This window comes from Urocampus carinirostris, chromosome 10 (assembly GCF_059441175.1).
Source record: "Urocampus carinirostris isolate Australia breed hairy pipefish chromosome 10, RoL_Ucar_1.0, whole genome shotgun sequence".
Classification (NCBI taxonomy): Eukaryota; Metazoa; Chordata; class Actinopteri; order Syngnathiformes; family Syngnathidae; genus Urocampus; species Urocampus carinirostris.
This window is the reverse complement of record NC_142358.1, coordinates 18893711-18913773: the sequence shown is the minus strand read 5'-3', so window position 1 is coordinate 18913773 and position 20063 is coordinate 18893711. Positions and strand designations below refer to the sequence as shown.

General features: G+C 38.0%; 1 protein-coding gene across 2 annotated transcripts in view; it reads left to right on the top strand.

The window, feature by feature from the left end:
* Positions 1-20063, top strand: part of dscaml1 (Down syndrome cell adhesion molecule like 1) — a 183845-nt gene that overhangs the window by 20051 nt on the left and 143731 nt on the right. For both annotated transcript variants that reach the window (XM_088346432.1, XM_088346431.1), the window contains exon 3: positions 14044-14190. In XM_088346432.1, coding sequence (XP_088202558.1) covers positions 14044-14190 — 147 coding nt within the window. The remainder of the gene's footprint in view (positions 1-14043; positions 14191-20063) is intronic.

The window sequence follows — 20063 nt, the reverse complement described above, 5'->3', positions numbered from 1 at the left end:
GAAGAAATTTGCATGACTAAAATGTTGTCTACGAGCCATATGTACTTATAAAAAGAGCCATATCTCGCTCGCAAGCAATAGGTTCCTGACCACTGGGCTAGATGGGAATTATTGAGTAGTTTTCACTCTAAATATGTCAAACAACATAACATTTAAAAAACTTTTTTGTATCTTTTATTTTTATTTGAAAACAATTTAATCTTCATTTTCTGGCCTCAACACGTAAACTTATTCAGTTATTCATGTTGACCTGTGCTTTTTTATGTATATTGATTAGCGAAGATCAGAATACTACCGCTGTCCGGTGCTAGCAATGCATTTTTTAATTTAACAACTATAAAAAAAAAAGGTATGGAAAGCATGAATAAAAAAGTGATGATTAGTCTAAAAAAAACTAACTATTGAATAAAGATTGGGATTTATTTTTTTAAAGTCACAGTAAAATATATTTTACAGCTACATAGTTTGATCCTTTGAGTCAGTCTGAATCAGTTAAAATGTACTCGTTTCTTGAGTCATTTTATATAGTTTTGCAATATTTCATGGGCACGATTATTTTTCAAGATTTTGATTTTATTTCAATATTAACAAAAGCACTTCATCTTCTACTTTGACTTCACTTTAAGGTAAAGCTTTGTTTTCGCTTAGTGGCACAATTAAATTCAGTTCAGTTTAAACAGGAAAATCTCAATCTGGTATAGAATCTGGTGCATGTTTGGGATAAACGAAAACAAAATGCGCCACACTGGCCTCTTTTTCACAAAGACACGGTAAATTGGCAAAATAAAAGACATGGCATTTATTGACTTTTAGTTTTTTTTAGCTTTTGTTCCGCAGTCACACAGTGCAACAGGGCATCACTCATGACAACTGATTTGAGCAAGTCATTTCTTTACTGGCACGAATTTTCTTAATGAAGAGTGTTTAAAAGAAGTTGATGCATACCGACAAATTCAAAATGTACAATAAAGGACAACTAATAATTGAGGATATCAATGGAAGTGTGCCCATAACTTCAAAGTAGTATCCACCCCAACTTTTGATGAATATCCTTATACGCAAATTGCAAATTAAACATGCAACTTATGAGGAGATAATATAATTTTTTTGGCATACAATGCATATGCATTTAATTCCAATTATTTTACAAGATAATGCATTTTAAAGAGCGCTTGTTTCGTCTCTGGAATCCTGTGTTGTGACGTCATTAGTGTAACACATGCTAGCAAGTTATTGTACGTGTTAATGGGTCAAAGACCCCATTCCCATAATTGTGTTCTCAACTAAAAAGTGAAATGTGCTTCATAACGAAAGATTGCATAAAGGAGATAGAAACTGGTAATTGAATCAAACGATAGCTCAGTAGAAGGGTCTAAAACCCTACTTAAAAGTCAGTGTTCACTCCTCTTCTCTTTGTCTTGAATGTCAAGTTTGCCCTCGTTATTGTCATTCGCCTCAACCACTAGTTAAAATTAATTTGGCTGTAAATCCAATTCTCTGGCACGATAACTTTTTTTTTCATTTTGACATATCTGTCAGGGACATTTTTTTGTCATAATCGCCATAAAATTGAAAACCTTCGTTCACCCAACTTGCAGTCTCTTTCGAAGCTTGCCTCACATGTTGTGTTAATGGGATGCTATTTTAAAAGTCTTGTGTTACTTTAATGACGTTACAGCTCTACAGCAAACAAGCCGGATGGGTCAACTTTGACAGTAAATTTCTCGAGTTCTGCAGCGTGTGAAATATTTTGCAACATACTTTCATAATTCTTAGAAAGAAAATTACATATTCTGTGCCTAATTAAATAAAAACATTTATTTTTTAGTGTATCTTAATTATATCATTTCAAAACTAACCAGACTTTGCATCTTAGTGTGAAACTGGATGTTTCTGACCTGTCTGCATTCACTGTCAAGGTCATAGCTAGAGAAGAAATGTGTTACATTTGATACACATACACGATCACGTTCGCACACAAACACTAACTCATGCCAGCTTGCTTCCCAGTCTCCCAGTCACTCCATCTGTCCACCGACTGGAAAGTCCCCTAACCACACACACAAACGCAAATATACGCACATACAGTGCCATTTTCGTCAAGCTGGCTCTTAGGGTGTAGCTGCCAGATCTTTGTCAGGGTGTTTTGGCAAGAAGAGTTTGAAATGGAATGCGTGAGCACAATCGTGGACAAAATTTGCACCGTGTTAACGAGCATACATTTTGCACTTCATAGAAAAAATGCATCTTGTAAACCATGTCCATATGGGGGAGTGGACAGTCCCTTCCTTGTGACTTTCTTGAGACCTTTCTGGTTTGGACAACCTTCCTGCGCCCAAATAATTGCAACAATTAATCAGTTCTATGCAGAGATGACTGCTGCCGCGCAGCTTCGTAGGCAAAGCCGGTTCGCATAACAGCGCACAGATATCTCTCGGTTATTGCGGTTAATGGGGACCAGAACTACCAGCAAAAATATGAAATCTGTGGAATAGCGTCACACCTTCATAAAATTAGACAGCATATGGTTAGCCGAACACTAGCATTGTGTAACGTCAACTTTAGCCAAGTCTGAATTGATTACAACACAAGAGTCCCAAATGTAATGGTTTCCAATAAGTTGAAGCTCCAGGTCACCAGTTTCATGGGTCATGCATCAGGCATTGCTTGAGAGAGTAGTACGAAGCCAGACCTGCAGCCTCACGATTGCTTTCACTCCTGACTAATGTTCCCTCTAATTTTCCACGGGTCTGAGCGTTCACACAAAGTCGGTGAGCAACCCTTGAAACAACAGTGAGCAAGAGCAATCCCAAGTGTGGCAACTAAATCATTATCAAACATGTCCAAAACGAGTCATCACGTTACATTTTGCTGAGTTGGCGGCAATGCAAAAATGTTTTTCACTTTTGAATAAATTGACTAATGTATTATTGCAAAGGTTGTGCGGCCTACAAACGTCATTTGTTTTTACAACAATTCTTTCACAAGATTTCCATTTCTTGTTTTTCCTGGTATATTTTGTCGCATAATACTAACATTTTTGGGGGCTTATTTAGTCGGTTGCACGATACACAACTGTATTTAATCATATTTTTTAGTGGAAGTACAATGTTGGCAACAAGATTGACTTGGTATAATTGGAAATTATTTAAATGCAACACAGGCTTTTTCTTCTTTTTCCCTGCTTTTTTCTATTTTTTTTCAAAATTCCTTTAAAAAATCTCATTGTGTTTATTTTTCCTAGCTGTTCCTTTTTTCTTTTTGTTCTCTATTTACTTTTTTTCTTTTGTTTCTTTCTTTTCTTTTTACTGTTTTTTTCTGAATTTTCCTTCTTTTTTCTCTTCCTTTTGTTTCTTTTTTTCTCAGCTTTTCACTACTTTTTCATTTTGGTATTTTTTTTCTTTTTTGTTTTATTTCGCCCCTTCCTTTAAGTCATTTTGTGCACAATTTTACATAATATTTGGTCATATAGGGACGAAAGAAACTAAAACAACCCGAAGAGCCGTTAAGCCCCCGAAAAAGCCGGCTCCTTTTAGTGAGCTGAGCCGAAGAAGCCGGTTCTTGAAAAACTCTACTGACTTTACTCAACTTGGTTCTACTTCGACCTTGACTTCCAAATACAGCATTTAGGACACAACGTCAAGGGAACCCTCTTATTTTTACCTTCATGCTCTGTAACTTTGAATAAATTCGCTTCTTAATTAGCAATTTCGAGCCCTGATTTTTGTGAGCTGGCTAGATTTTCTTGTGCACGGAAAAGCTCTGGGTAGTGCACAATTGCGCACACACACAGTTTAGAGGGAACATTGCTCCTGACGCCACCTCAGTCGATTCCTGGATGCAATAACAATCCATGGAGCACCCGCTGGTGATCACTATTTCCCTGCGCTCTTTTGATTTTTCTCAGAGTCGAATTTAATGAATTAATTTATTTTCAATGTAACGAGCCGCTAAAAGTTATCAGTCGCTTTTCAGTTAGTTTTGCTTCGGAGATGTTGACTTGAGGGCATGCCCAGCAGACAGCTGCGTATCACAGTCACGCACATAAACAGTAAGGCCCCCCCAATACACACAAATACAACTTGCCTCTCATGATAGTTGCGTGCTCTCTATATGAACAAAATGAACGGTACGTTGATATCAATGACATTAAAGAAAATTCAATGAGTTGTGAACCAGCGCTAACCGAAGCGTGAAGTAGCGAGGGGTCTCTGTACCTCATTAGCTCCATATGCACATGTGAGGTTGTCATGGGAGACCTTAATGCTTAGGCAGGGATGGCTCTGCCTCAGATGTCGAACCCCCCTAAAAGAACAACGCCTCCGCCCTCTCTGCCTTCACCATCTTCCCATTTTCCCTTATTCCATGTAACTTCTAGTTTTTATAACAATTCTCTCATTTGATAGCTTGAACCTTTTCTTGTTTTGCTATCTCAGAATATTTTTATCCTCCTCATATGTCCTTAACAATACGATATTGTATTCTTTCCTAAACGTGGAATGTGTATTATTCTTTCATGGAGAATCAACTAGAGGGATAAATATACTTTTATATAATCTAATAGGCAGCTATTTTTGTTTTTGTAGTCCCAAGAAGATTATTTTGCAGTTACACAGGTCTCAGTCCCAATTATGAGTCTGCTTTAATAAACAGGTGAACCGTGATTTTTTCTTGCTTGAGCCCTGAGATCCTTTTTTTTTTCACAAATAAATCTCACTGGTCTATCACCAATTCCAATCTTTTAAGAAGTCACGCCTGACTTTTTCCCCCAAACATGCACTGCACATCTTATTGTTTTAGCATGGAAAGTTAAACAACTGGGTGTTTGATTGGCACATGCATTCTCCAATCGAAATGGAAAGCCAAATTGTCATTTTAGCAGAAGACATGTATGAACTTTCCATTCAGAAAAAATATCAGGATGATAGGGAAAAAATCAGTTTATTTCATAAGGAGAATAGAAATGTGTGCTGATAAATTGGTGAACCTCTAAAGAGGCTACTGCTTCTCATATTCTACACAATAATCAACATATCATGCCCCGAGAAATTATCTTTTGGGGAAATACGTTGGATTTTCCTTAAAGTTGGGCGAAAGTACTTTTATCTACTGTATATTTAAACTTTTATAGTGTATATTTCTCTTAAAGAATGCACAATAGAAAATGGGTGAGTGACTCGTACAGCGGCATGACAGCTGGGTGGTTAGTGCGCAGCCCCACAGTGCTGAGGATCGGGGTTTAATTCCAGCTACCACAGCCCCCCAGTGGGGAGTTTGTAGGTTCTCCCTGTGCCTGTGTGGGTTTCCTCCCACATTCCAAACACATTCATTTCAGGTTAATTGGCCAGTCCAAATTTTGGATAGGTGTGAATGAATGAGTGAGTTGTCTATCTCTGGGTACCCAACGTCTGGCTGGCAACCAGTTCAGGGTGTCCCCTGCCCACTTCCCAAAGATAGTTTGGATGGGCTCCAGCAGACCCGCAACCCTCATGAGGATAAGCGCTGCAGAAAATGGATGGATGGACTATTGTACAGGTGCAGAGTAAGCCTTGCTCTTTTGGCTTCATTACTCTTATGGACCATTTCCAAATTTTAGGCATATGCCTGTCAACTTGTTTTCCTGAAAGACGATTAGAGGACATTTTTAAAAACCGTAATCACTTGTGAGTGACGGAATTATTAAAGTACTGGAGAGGGGGAAATCGATTTCCCATTAGCGCAAAGGTTCAGAAGATTAATTGTTGGTGCAACAGTCTCACCAAATCCGAAGTTTTTGAGCCAATGTTTCATGAGCTATACACTCGGCACCTTCTCAGGGCCACTTTTTTTTAAAAAAAGGACATTTGTTGAGCAAATTTACCTAATTTCTTCTTTATCCTCACCCAAATGCACTCCTTCCCAGGTTAGGCTGGCTTCGTCCTTGACAGCAGGTGTGAAGATCGTTTTTCCTCTCCATCTGTTCTCATCTCGTGTGTGTCTGACATTTATTTTACTAATAAAGTAAGCATGGGCTATGGGCCTGTAAATGATACACAATGAAAGTGCCCACTTTCCCAGTTTCCCGCTTCCCAGTTAAAAAAAACCTACACCCATCCTTCTCTCCCTCATTTCATTATCAGTCTTTCTTGTGTTTTTGCTGCTCTCTTTATGAATTAGTAAATGCAGTATTTGGTTTCCCAGGCGTTAATTATTGAAGCGACAGTGATACAAGACTTGCCTCCCAGTGCGCCCTGTGCGCCAAAGCAGTGTTTTAGCTGGTTCCTAGGCAACCGGCTCGCATATAGTCAGGCATCAGTAACATCCTAATGATTCTGCAGTGCGTGCGATGAGGGGGAGTGCAATTTACACACAAATCAGCCAGGCCGCCATTAGCATCTTTGCATTTGTTTATAAGGAATATCACACGGCGGCAGCTGGTGTACAACAGCACTTTGACATACTAGCGTAAAAAAAATGGAGTATTTCGAAGTGGAATATTATGTTCAGAGCTTTTGGACAGAGAATGCGCAATCTTTATATTGGGTGACATTGACGAGTGGCCGGTGTTATTGCACCCATACATCCACGATCTGTCAAGCTGATTTTAAACACTCTATGATGGTCTCAAGGGGGATTGGGAATTTTTCTTACTATTGACGAGTGGCAGCCGGGTCAATCAGAGAGTAAATAAATGATTGAGAGAATTAGCCGTACCGCGGCAGCGGAGGCTACTCAGTCGATCGGCGCTATTGATCGGCAGGTAGATGGTATCGTGCAAGGCAGCGACGGCTTAAGATGAAGAGCCGGCCTCGAGACTTGATTGCAATGATGTGTCCCTTAGCTTGGAATTGTTTACAAGAGAGGCGTCGACTCACCTTAGTGGTTTATGTGTGCATGATTTATAGTGAAAATGATATGCTTTTCCGAGGTTGTGTTATGGCTGCTATTAATTTGGGGCCACTAACCAGATTATATTTTTGATTGACTATAAAATGTTAATTGTAAATTGTACATTCCCCAATAAAACATGTTTTGACCTTTTTTTCCATACCAAGCAGATTTCAATTCTTTTTAACCTTGAGGAAGGGAAGGAATCATGCACAAATTTAATGTAATCTTGGGTCGCCTCATGTGTCCCACATTGGTATTGTAGCGCAGAGAAAGAAGTCGTCTTAATTTTATAAAAACATTTTTGGATAACAAAGGTTAATTTTCGATGGCAATGAATGGCTTTGGAAGTGCCAACAAGAAAAGAAAGTACTTCAGGGGGTAGGTAGAAGTTAAATTCATTTGAAAAAAAATAATTTAAAAATAATTACATACACACACAAATATATAACATATATATATATATATATATATATATATATATATATATATATATATAAATATATATATATATATATATATATATATATATATATATATATATATATATATATATATATATATATATATATTCAGAAAAAATCTGCCTTCCTAATTATCAACGTTATATCTAGCATTCTATTGAAATGTTTTGTTTTAAAAATTCCGACAACTCATTGCAAAATGGTTTGAGCAAAGGATTTGTCGTTGAACACATTTTTATATGAGGCGAACTGAGGACCGCTATTGGGGTTCTAATTTAATGTACACAAGGCTTTTTCAAAATTAGTTTGTATTGTATTTTATTATTTTTAAATGGGTCCAAGTACCAGCTCAGTAGCCTAGATGGTAGTGTGCCCGCTTTGAGACTGGGAGGTCGCTGGTTCGCGCCTCGACCGAGACATACCTAATTGGTATAATGGCGGCGCCCTCTGGCTGCGGCTGCATCGACTCGCTACAACGGGTCAGGTGTATCGACATTTCGTTCTGTGTACATTGTTACAAAGAATGACAATACAAAGGAAATTATTATTATTATTATAAATAAGGGCAGCACGGCGGCGCAGTGGCTAGTGCGTGTGCGGCACAGTTCTGAGGTCATGAGATCGAACATCCTGTATAGAGTTTGCATGTTCAAGCCATGCTTGCGTTGGTTTCCTCCGGGCACTCCGGTTTCCTCGAACATTCCAAAAACATGCATGTCAGGTTAATTGGCTGGTCCAAATTGTCCCTAGGTGTGAATGAGCGAGCAAATTGTCTGTCCCTGTGTGTCAACCAGTTCAGGGTGTCACCTGCCCACTGCCCGAAGACAGCTGAGATGGCTCCAGCACCCCCACAACCCTACTGAGGATAAGCGGTGCAGATAATGTATGGATGAATGGGTCCAAATAACTCATGTCCAAAGCTAAAGAAATAACTGAAATATAAAAGAAGATGAGTCCCAGCGGCACAACAAAACATAGGCCCCCTTGTGTAGTGTGGTACAGTTACAGTCTACCCTGTTAAGTGTTTTTACGCACACACAGTGGTTAAGGGTTGTTGCTTTTTCTATCCTCTTAATTTCAATGATAGGAATAATACATTTTGAAATCCAGGTGTCAAAAACTGGTTTGAAAAATAAACAAGTGACTGTCATATTTTTGTTGAAAAATCATAAATGTTTTTAAAATAAGCTATTTAATTTGTTTAAGAATATTTTGGGGATAATTCTATCTGAGTATTGGGATTGAGGAGATGTGACATCACTTACGGTACCACACTGACTATTTCCCTTATTTAAAGTAGACTATAAAATGGTGAAGCAGGTACACAGAGGGCGTCACGGAACAATAATAAAAATTGGCGGAAAAACAAGAAGAAACTGTTGAAAATTAGTTTGATGGAATCTGAATGTGGCAAAGCTTAATAGGATTCAAAATGAAATTACTTTGCAAGTTAAATTTAAAAAGGGTGAGTAATGTTCAATGCCTTTCAGTGGAACGAAAAACTTTTATTCAGTTTTAAAAAAAAAACATAACATGATTTTGAATATGAGGCAAAAATACCTGAACTATCATACCAATGTTAGTTTTTTATAAAATTATTGGTCAAAAAAATTATTTTACATAGTGGAATTCTTATTTAAGGTCACCTCCATGTTTGTCTGGCAAGTTGCTGCTATGCTGTGCTCTTAGGCACTGGTTTTCGTTCGTATTCGAAAATACAGTACCATATAGTGGTCGAATGTCACACACTGGGCTTTACGGAATGTCTTATTTTTGTATAAAGTCGACCTTTTCATTTACAAAGTAAATATCATATCACAGACAGTGTTTAGTTTTCTTTTTTTTTCTTTTTTGATTAAACCAAGACTTAGCGAGCAACATTTTCTGCAAATGTCTTGACCTGTGAGTATTTCCTTTAAAATAGATGGATAGATAGATACTTTATTCATCCCCGTAGGGAAATTCACACTTCCAGCAGTCTGCCCTGTTGTTTATTAACAGATGAACATGATGCCCTAGGGGTGCTTGTAGCGAAGTGGATGACGTCACGCCAGTCCAAAAATTCGACATCCCTGCGGCAGATGGAAAACTTTTCTTTGTGAAAATCCAGGGATACACCACCTCGTGTTAGCAAGTCCGCCTCCTCTCCGATTCTCCCTGGTTGCAAGAAATGCAAGTTTAAAATGCAAGTTAATGTGGTAGTTCATGTATTTTCGCTTGGACAGTCGCTGTATTATGAGCTTCTCGGTTGACATTAGATGCAAAAAAGTAAAACAGGGTTGAAGCATGAGATAAAGGGTGGCGTTACTCTGAGATGAAAAACTCTTTAACATTTGCCAAGGACATTGCCTTTGGTTCCAAAGGGTTTCAGTGACAGTGGTGGCTGGCATAAAGCATTATTAATGACTAAGGAAACTGGCCTTCAGGCTAGGCGTTAATTATATCACTGGAGAGCTGGGGGAGAGTGTGAACACACCATTGGGCGGGGCATCTCCCTGCATTGTATGTGTGTGTGAATTTTGCATTGTTAAGCTATTACTGTCCTCATTTTGGAGAGAGACCTAGCTGGTTGAATAGCGGTGATCGATTGGGACGTCAGGAGCACTCGCCAACATCAGCCTTTTTTGGGCTCGTTTCATTTCTGTAATTGTGTTATGCGCTGTTTACACATTATTCGCCACACTTTTTGAGGGTCTCTTCTCAGAATTTTCAAGTGCAGACTATAATTTGCCATTTATAAGAATGGACTATTAGCTGAAACAGTTTGCTTTGATAGATCATGCGCATTTACCGGTAGTTTTAATCTAGCATATAGCTGTCTGTACTTTTGGCAAAACAAATCATCACTCTTTTTATTCACCTTTTATTATACTTAAATGTTACATATTGTATTGAATTTGTGATATCAGTTCAACATTTTCTATGTATTCCCACTATTTCAAGTTTAAAATGTTCCAAGGGATTCCAAGGTTCACAAAACAGTTTACAATTTTACATCACCGAGTAATTAGAATGTTCCCTCTCTGTTGAAATATCCATAAAACACTTAAATGTTTTGTCTTTATATATTTTACTTCACTTTTTTTTTTATTTTAAACTAAACATTTTTTAGTTGAATCCTCAAATATTTATCATTTTTATCAAATCCAACTGCTTTCGCATTAAATGATGAATATTATATGAATTCTTATTTTATAAAACCTTCTAAAACACTACATTTGTCAAAAATGGTTTTATGCAATATGGCTGATTTTAAACTGTGCTATCTAAAAAAACACAGCTCTTTTGTAAATTATGTGATTTTTGGGGGGGATCAGCTTCAAACAGTAAATCAGTTAAGTCTTAAGGATATTACCGACCTTTGTAGTGGACTGTCCAAGAAACTACTACCTTAAAACAAAATTTAAAAAAAAGGAATTGTAAAAAAAAATCGATTCAAATATTTTGTAAATAGTGCTATTGATAGCTACATACGACAAATGTTCGGACCAGGGGATGGGGACCTTTTTGACTTAGAACCATGAAAGCAAAATATGTATTTATTCTTTTCTAAAATCACACCATGTTTATATATATTAAGACTTAATTCTACAATCATTCCAAACCTGCTCTTCAGGAATAAAACTATTATTTCAGCGTATTTTATTTTACTAGGTGGTGATCAGTTATTTGATAAAATTTATGAAATAATAATAATGCCAGAAAAAAATCTAAAACCTAGAATGTGTCTTTCTCTCAGTTCTCTTTGGACCATTGAAGTTAATTTTGAACAAGATACTGCAAACGAGAAGGATACACATGTATTTACATTCGGTTATGTGATTTGTTCACACTTGTAAGCTAGAGAATGAAAGAGTTATTACTCGTTTTCCAATTCATAGATGCAAATCAATGACAGCTTTGACCTCTACAAACATTCCTAAGCATGTCCTTGAGCATGTCGTTTATCATTCATGTTTCATAACTTGCACAAACCGCACTTGAAAAAATACCCGAGCAATGGTAATTGTCAGACATCACACTCACAAGTTTATTGTAATGCATCTCATTGTCTAAGAGACACAGAAAGAAGCCGAATAACATTTTTTCTTTACAACCTTAAAGGTAGAAAAGTGCTATGTTGCTAATAGTTGAAACATGATTTTGCACTGCTGGCCTAAATGCTTTGAAATAGTGAGTTTTATCTCCAAACAGAATGTACTCATGAAAAAAGCCATACCTGGCATAGAGGGCCAGAGCAAGAAAGAGAGGGGAGTGCGCTATGTGTGCAGAGCTCCGACCAGCCCCTACCGCTCACCCTATCAAATTTCTCTGGGTGCTTGGCTGGCATTTTTGGGTGATTGCAATTTGTTCTGTGAGTTTTCATCATAGAGTCTCTCAAAAGTGTGCATACATTTTTTATGGAGCTTCCGTATACAGGATTACATAGAGACATACAGTCTGTTGGTGTAACACCGTGACTGTAAACTGTAGTGGGGACTTTGCCCTGTTTATGTTGGATCAAACTCAATATCCTCTGTATTGTTTCGGCTTTGTATTTGCTAAAAATGCTACTATAGACAAATATTTGTTTCTAAATCCTCTCAAAGTGACAAGGCTAACTGCCGGAGATGATTTGCTTAGCTACAGGCTATACTTTTGGTCATTATACCGCGTCTTAATCACAGCCACCCTGGCACCGGCTCGCTGTGTTGCGCTTGTGGTGCCATGTGCTGGCCGCATGTTGGTGATGCCTGGCGCCTGCATGTGACAGTCGCAGCGGCCGCAAGCCATGCCGTGCCCTTCGCCGTCTCAAAGCATCTGTGCCGTTGTTCTTTGATAGGCTAAAGGCCACTCACTCCGCATCCCCTGCAACATGGCCCCCAGTCAGCCCGTCTTACACTCAGCTACCACCATCTCGTGTGCTTACCACCATTGATTTCAAAAAGATTCTTCGGTGCTCTTTTTTAAAATTATTTTTTAAAGTGTTTATTTGTTAAACCCCTTTTCAGTTTTGTAAAATGTTGCTCTATTTCTGCTCAAAATGAGTATTTGTTAAGCTGGGCTTCTTTTGCATCAGTTTCTATCAACTGGACATCTTCCCCAGAGCCACCTCCGCCCTACACAAGCACACAACACTGGTAAACATATGTTGCCTATGTATGGAAAAACATATTTTCATCACGCGGTTCACGGTTCACGAATCCCTTAACTGCATGGGTCATCGGGGCACCAATGAGGACGCAACTCTGGACAGCCGACTCCATGGTCTTTGGCCTGTTCATATTTTATTTTATACCTCTAATTTTTCTACAATTTTGATGGTAATGTCATTGGACTACTTTTCAATGCAGTCGTTTTCTGATGCCCTTACAACTTAGGCCAGTCTACCTTGTGAATAATGTCCATCTCGGTCTATCAAACATATGGATCCAGCCTGTTGCAAGATTTATTCCAGACCACCATACATTTTTGGGTACGTCAAAAAAGATGCAAGGCTCTGAATCATATATATCAAGAGTAATGATATTTCGGAATGAATGCAAACAAATGTTCTTCTGTAGTTTGCAATAATCTGTGTTCTGTGCACATACAATCATGTTGTAAACAATGTACACTGCAATGTTTTAAATGAAATTAAATGTGATTATATACTGATGTATTCTATTTCATTGTGTTCTATTCTATTCTATTCTATTCTATTCTATTCTATTCTATCGTATCCTATTCTATCCTATCTGCTGCTGAGACGTATTTAGTTACCGAGTATAATGTTAGATTGATGTGCTTGCTGGCTGCCAAAATTGTCAGACGTGTTGCCGAGACCTTATATGCAAATACCGTATTTTTCGCAGTATTAGGCGTACCTAAGAGCCTTATTTTTTCAAAGGTTGACCATGCGCCTTATAATGCAGTGTGCCTTATATTAGCATTTACAGGCTCGCTTAGGCTAAAGCGGGGCAAAACAAAGCCAGCAATTGGTCAAGAAATATGTAAATCTCAAGTTAGGTTGCTCCATGGCCTGGAAGTTGAGCTTATCCTGTTGTATTTATGACATAAGTTTTTATTCGTTTTAGGGCTAAAAATGTCCATTGGACGGAAGCAGTACACACTCTGAATAAACTGTATTGGCTTGGGCAATGGCATGGTTGTTCTGGTGAATTACCGCCCCTTATGTTTGTGAAAGCGTTACCGTTTCTCCGAGCCTTCCAGCTGGATTATTTGAACCAATTTGAAATTTGATTGACTGAACCCACACCCATATAACAGCAATGTAGTGCTTCGGGGCCACCTGCCCATGAAAGATTGCAGGTCTATGGACATATTTCTGAGCCTAGCAACAAGTAATCCTGGAATGTGATTGGTTAAATGCTTGGATATGAAAGTGCACGTCTGGAAGAAGCGCATGCTAGGGAGAAGCTATGAACAGAAGCTGACAGACATTTTGGAATTAATGTTTTCTATGTTTACAATGATATGTGGCTTCATTTAGGAAAAGCAAAAAATAACATCAGTCATTAATTAACAAATGTTAATGGATTAAATATAATTAACATCACAGAGGTCAGATATTTTTTAGGCCAGTAGAAAAAGCCTTGCATGCTCTCAGACGCACCACTGCCAAGTTTTTGTTTGCACTATCTAGATTTATTGTGCATTTCGATTGTCCTCAACTTTTGCATGATAAAATGTAATGTCTAATATGTACTTACTCTTACTTTTTTCACACTAGTGTTCCGGGAACCGTACACAGTCCGTGTGGCTGACCAGCGCTCCATGCGAGGTAATGTTGCTGTGTTCAAGTGCCTCATCCCCTCTGCTGTCCAGGAGTACGTCAGCGTGGTGTCCTGGGAGAAAGACACGGTGTCCATTGTCCCAGGTAAGGAGTGCATCAAGTCCCGATTTTACTAGATATACAGTCTGCTTGTTGTGTTCAAGCCAAACACTGTGTACGTTGAAGAGAGCTCTAGTTGGATCAGCAATTTCAAAATTGGATTCTACATCAAACCCTGTCATGGAAATGAGTTGTTCACACTCTTTGGTTGTTGTAATGAATTCTCTCTGTGTCACCGCTATATCCCGCGTTGTTGGAGCGGGAAGATGGAGGGGAGGATTTAAAAATTGAACCTCTCCATCAAAAAGATGAAATAGTCTTCTTCTCCAAGTTGTTGGCTCCTCACTGGCTAAAACGGACACTGCTGTTCTTAATATTGGGGGTACATCTTTGGATGTTTCTTGTGTGTGCACATGTGTGTGTGTGTGTGTGTGTGTGTGTTTGAATGTAAAGTGGTACCTTTTTATACGAGCACTTCTAAACAAGAACATTTGTGTATAAGTTTTTTTCTGTGTGAAGAAATAGCTTAAACATAATCTTGAAATACAAAGGGAAAATTAAGGTTACCCGCAGTCCCAGAGGCTACCACTAGAGACTGCTGAAGATAGCTCACCACTCGTGACTGCTTAATGCCAGCATAAGCTCGTCCAGTTTGCACTTGCAAACCACTACAGGCCAAAAAAGTGGGCTGATTTTTTTTTTTGGGGGGGGGGTTCTTTTATTTAGCGTTACAGTAACTTTTAACTTATTGTTAAGTTGGTTTTAAGTGTACGGTAAGGGCTTATGTATCTTCAACAGTCTCTTGATCTCATACCTCTCAACCTCCACCAAAAGATCCCTTTATTAATGCTCACAAATCCTCTTTATTAAGCACTATAAAACACAACGCTGCACCTACTTACTCAAAGCAGCAACAATATTAGCAACCTACAATGACGTCGTTGTCTGCTACATGTGGCAGAGACGATCGGATTGGAGCCAAAATAGACTAGACGAGTTGTTTTGCGGCGTACATTATTTGAAACGATAAAAAGAAAAACATTTAAAATACGGGAAAAACGTTGATAGATATGCAATTTCCGTCACTCCTCTTCGAAGGCCGCCCCTCCCCCGCACGACGTGCTCAGGTTCATTACAGCGTTCATAGTAAACTCACATTTTATTTTGTTAGTAACATTTTATTTATGTTATTACTCTATTTTTAATGTTTAATTACAAATTGAATGGGTTTTTAGTAATCGGGAAGCTGTGTTTTATAGCCATTTCGGATTCCCCTGCAGGGTTGGGTAGGCACTTTAACTTGATTACTTTCAATTACTTTTGGATTACTCCAATACCAAATATGCTAATAAAAGACCAAATAAAGTAAATATAAATAAAATTATGACACACAACACGTGGTAAGCTTTCTCTCCTGGCTTAGATCTCTTTGATCTCCGGCAAAACTAACATAAAATGCGACAGAAACAAAATTAAAATAAATCCAAACAGCTTGCCAACATCATTTTTGCCGTTCCATGTGTTCCGTTACTCCCAGAGCCTGCACAAAATTTAGTAATTTTATTCATATTTAGTTTCTTTTGTCTTTTATTAGCATATTTGGTATTGGAGTTATCGAAAAGTAATTGAAAGTAATCAAGTTAAAGTAACCCTACCCAACCCTGTTCCCCTCTATGCTTTTGGAGTACGGGAGCAGACCACTCAGTTTCAAATCATGTCAAATAGGGAACTTTAACTTGTTACATGAGCAATTTACGCTAGGAGCATGATCCTGGAAGGAATTTCGCTCGTAAGAAGAGGTACCACAGTAATTTGATGAGTGATGGATCCTTTGGCTGCTCATCACAGCCACACAAAGTGAGAGGTAAACGCCCCTCGCACTCCGCCCACACGATTTCGCCACGCGTGTAAGCGTGTGTCAAAGTTTACGTGTTACACAGTTAACATTTGCCCCGGAAGAGAAAAGGCAAATTGCTAGGTGTCAGATGGGGCCGTTGAGGTTACATGATACGTTGCGCTCCTGCCATCTCCATCTCTGATACCGAGCATTTTGCGTGTAAATGTTTGTGCGGTCGGAATCTGTCTTTCACTCCAAGCACTCATTGATCCAACATAGCTGCACCGTATTTGTGCATGAATACGCATGTGTGTGCGGCCCGAGGGAGGTTTCCAGTCTGGATCGATAAAGCTTGCTGTCGGATTTCCCTCTCTCTTGTCACGGATCCCTCAGTGTGAGAGTGCCGAGACCCTCCAGTACTTGCGTAGGGTGTGTGTTTGTGTGCATTTGTAACATGACTGTGTGTCCTAAGAACTCAGTGGGAGTTTATTATTGATCAGCAGTTTGAGGTACTCAACAACACATTAACATGTGAACAAGTAAAACATAACACAAGCCAACTCATTGCTGGCTTATATATGCATGCGAGCACTCACCCACACATAATATGAATTTCCTACTATGCCAAGTGTAAGTGTCCTTAAGTGTTGTCGTAAAATGATGTACGGTAATTTGCATATAACCATAATGAATTAGAGTGGAGTTGTAATGTATAACTGGTAAGAATATGAGGGTCAATATAATTGCCAAGGCATTCCTATTGGAAATTCAATCCCTCCCACGAGGCAACTTCTATAGCAATGTTTATTTGACTTCACAGTAAATAAGTTATATATTTTCTAACTTATCACTCTAGACTGCTTGATCAGTGAACAAAGACGAATCTTACCTAACTAGCTTGAAAGGTAATGCCACATGAGCAAATGCTATCCGTTCATCTATCCATTATCTTCGGCTTATTCGGGATCGTGTAGCAGGAGTAGCAGCCTCAACAGGGAAGCCCAAACCTTATCCCCAGCCACTTCGTCCAGCTCATCCAACGGAATCCTAGGCGTTCCCAGGCCAGGCTAGGGACATAGTCACTCCAGCGTGTTATCCTCTGCATATCTTAATGCTTGTGTGTTGTCATAACAAGTAATCTTTTCTTACAACTGGACCCAATTTACTTGACTTTTATAGAATCAAATTGATTTTATTGAGGGACCCCTTGCAAATTTAAACAGTTGTGACAATAGACTAATACGGATACCAATCAATAGTCGGACTATAAGATATGCTTGGCATCACCATCAATGTTCCCTCTAATTTGCCCCGGGTCTGAGCGTTCACACAAAGACGGTGAGCAACGCTTGAAAAAACAGTGAGCAACAGCAATCCCAAGTGTGGCAACTAAGTCATTATCAAACATGTCCAAAACTTGACATCAAGTTACATTATGCTGAGTTTCCGGCAATGCAAAACAATTTTTCACTTTTGAATAAATTGACTAATGTATTATTGCAAAGGTTGTACAGCCTACAAACGTCATTTGTTTTTACAACAATTCTTTCACAAGATTTCAATTTCTTTTTTTTTCCTGGTATCTTTTGTCGTATAATACTAACATTTTTGGGGGCTTATTTAGTCGGTTGCACGATATACAACTGTATTTAATCACATTTAGAAATTAATTGGAAATTATTTGAATGCAACACAAACTTTTTCTTCTTTTTCCCTGTTTTTTTTCCTTTTTTTTTAAATTCCTTTAAAAAAAATCTCATGGTGTTTATTTTTTCCTAGCTGTTACTTTTTTTTCTTTTTGTTTTCTATTTACTTTTTTTCCTTTGTTTCTTTCTTTTTTTTACTGGCTTTTTTCTGAATTTTCCTTCTTTTTTCTCTTCCTTTTGTTTCTTTTTTTTCTCAGCTTTTCACTACTTTTTCATTTTGGTCTTTTTTTCTTTTTTGTTCTATTTCCCCCCTTCCTTTGAGTCATTTTGTGCACAATTTTACATAATATTTGGTCGTGTTAGGATTAAAGAAGCAAAAACAACCTGAAGAGCCGTTTGGGACCCGAAAGAGCCGGTTCTTTTTAGTGAGCCGAAGAAGCCGGTTCTCGAAAAACTCTAGTGACTTTATTCAACTTGGTTCTACTTCGACATTGACTTCAGAATACCGCATTTTACACAGCGTCAGGGGAACCATGCACTGTAACTTTGAATTAATTTTCTTCTTAATTAGCAATTTTGAGCCCTGATTTTTGTGAGCTGGCTAGATTTTCTTTGCGCAATTCTGCACACACGCAGCTTGGAGGGAACATTGCGCTGGATAGATTTTCTTGTGCGCTGAGAATGTGTGGGTAGTGTGCGATTGCGCACGCGCACAGCTTAGAGGGAACATTGATCACCATTTAATTTCAGTCACAATTAAGAAACATGTTGGTTTTTATTTGGTTCATTTCTATTCTAAGTATTGTTGCCATTGTTCAATTGCCTGTATTTTGTATTTACATGTTTTTGTTTTAAATATGTAAATATGTGAGAAGATTTCTCGTTCTGCTGTATAGTGAGTACACATTTAGTATTACTTAAGTATTAGTAAAGAATTAACAAATACTGATTCAAACGTATATCTGTCATTATTCATCAGTTTATAACAAACACTTATTTTATTTGTTTGCATTATTTTTTTTTTTTTCATAATGATTTAGGCCAATAAGCTAAAAAAACCCAAAGTAAATTATAAAACCATGTGCTATTACAAATACAAATACATAGCTTAGTAGTCCAAACCATATTGTGTCAGACAATATGCAAAGGCACTCATCTTTGTTCTTCAAAGTAAAAATAAATATATGTAATTGGGACAAAACATTTGCATTTTTTTATCTTGTTTTTCTATTTAAAAAATGTTCGGTGCCTACATCAGGAAGTTGGGTGCCTTCATCAGCAGAACATTTCATAAGAACATAAAAATAATTGGTCTTCGGTCTTGGGTGAAAAAAAACGACAAATACTGACTGTTAAAAAGTTAAAATTCGAATTAGATAAACCCAAAAAATAATTGTGACAAAATTAATATTAATTGATGGTTAACTAATACACAATATGTGTCCTTTAAAAGTGTTACCAACATGTAGCTACACTTTTTTTTAAGCTCATTTCAGAGCACAGGATTTGGTTGCACTCTTTTTTTTTGGCAGCACAGCATGACCGTATTAGGTCATATGGTTGTTTGGTATTGCATAAAGAGAGATGTTGGTTTAAATGCATTAGGAAATTAAAATAATTTATAATCATTGTAACACAAATGTTTTCTGCAAAAATCAGCCTGAGTATATATTGGTACTGGAATCAAATGTAAAGTATTTTCAATTTGGTGACTTTTGCATGTAAACTGGTCGCAGTGTCGAGCCCTGAATAAGATATATAAATTTGTTACTTTTAATGCAGGGGTCAGGAACCCTTTTGACTATTGGAACTACTTTTTGTCACTGATGAGCAGGACAGTCGATTAATTTGATATGCATTTCTTAAAAAAAAAAAAAAAAAAAAAAAAAAATGATCATGGTATTACTATGTTTTTATTATGTTATATTTGTGTTACAGTGGAACCTCGGTTTTCGAACTTCTCTCAGTTGCAACAAATCGGAGTCCGACCAAAAATTTTGAGAAATTCTTGCTTCGCTGTTCGGTCAAAAAATCAGACTTCGAACCCCGGTAATGCGTGAGTGCGTACGTTCATGTTAGCGTAATCTTTCGTACGGAAGATTACGATAACGCGAACGTACGATTAGCCTGGGTTAGCTTCATGTTTACGTTAAACATTCAGGCTGTTGGAACGGAGCTCAACATTCAGGGTGTTGGAACGGGGCCCCCTTTCCAATGAACCGCTCACCACTTGTTGTGGAGACCCGGGTGCTAAATGACTTGTAAACGACCTGATTTTTTTATTTTTACACGTTCATGTTTGCGTAATCTTTCGTACGGAAGATTACGATAACGCGAACGTACGATTACCCTGGGTTAGCTTTATGTTTACGTTAAACATTCAAGGTAAACGTTCAGGGTGTTCGAACGGATTAAAACGATTTACATTATTTTCA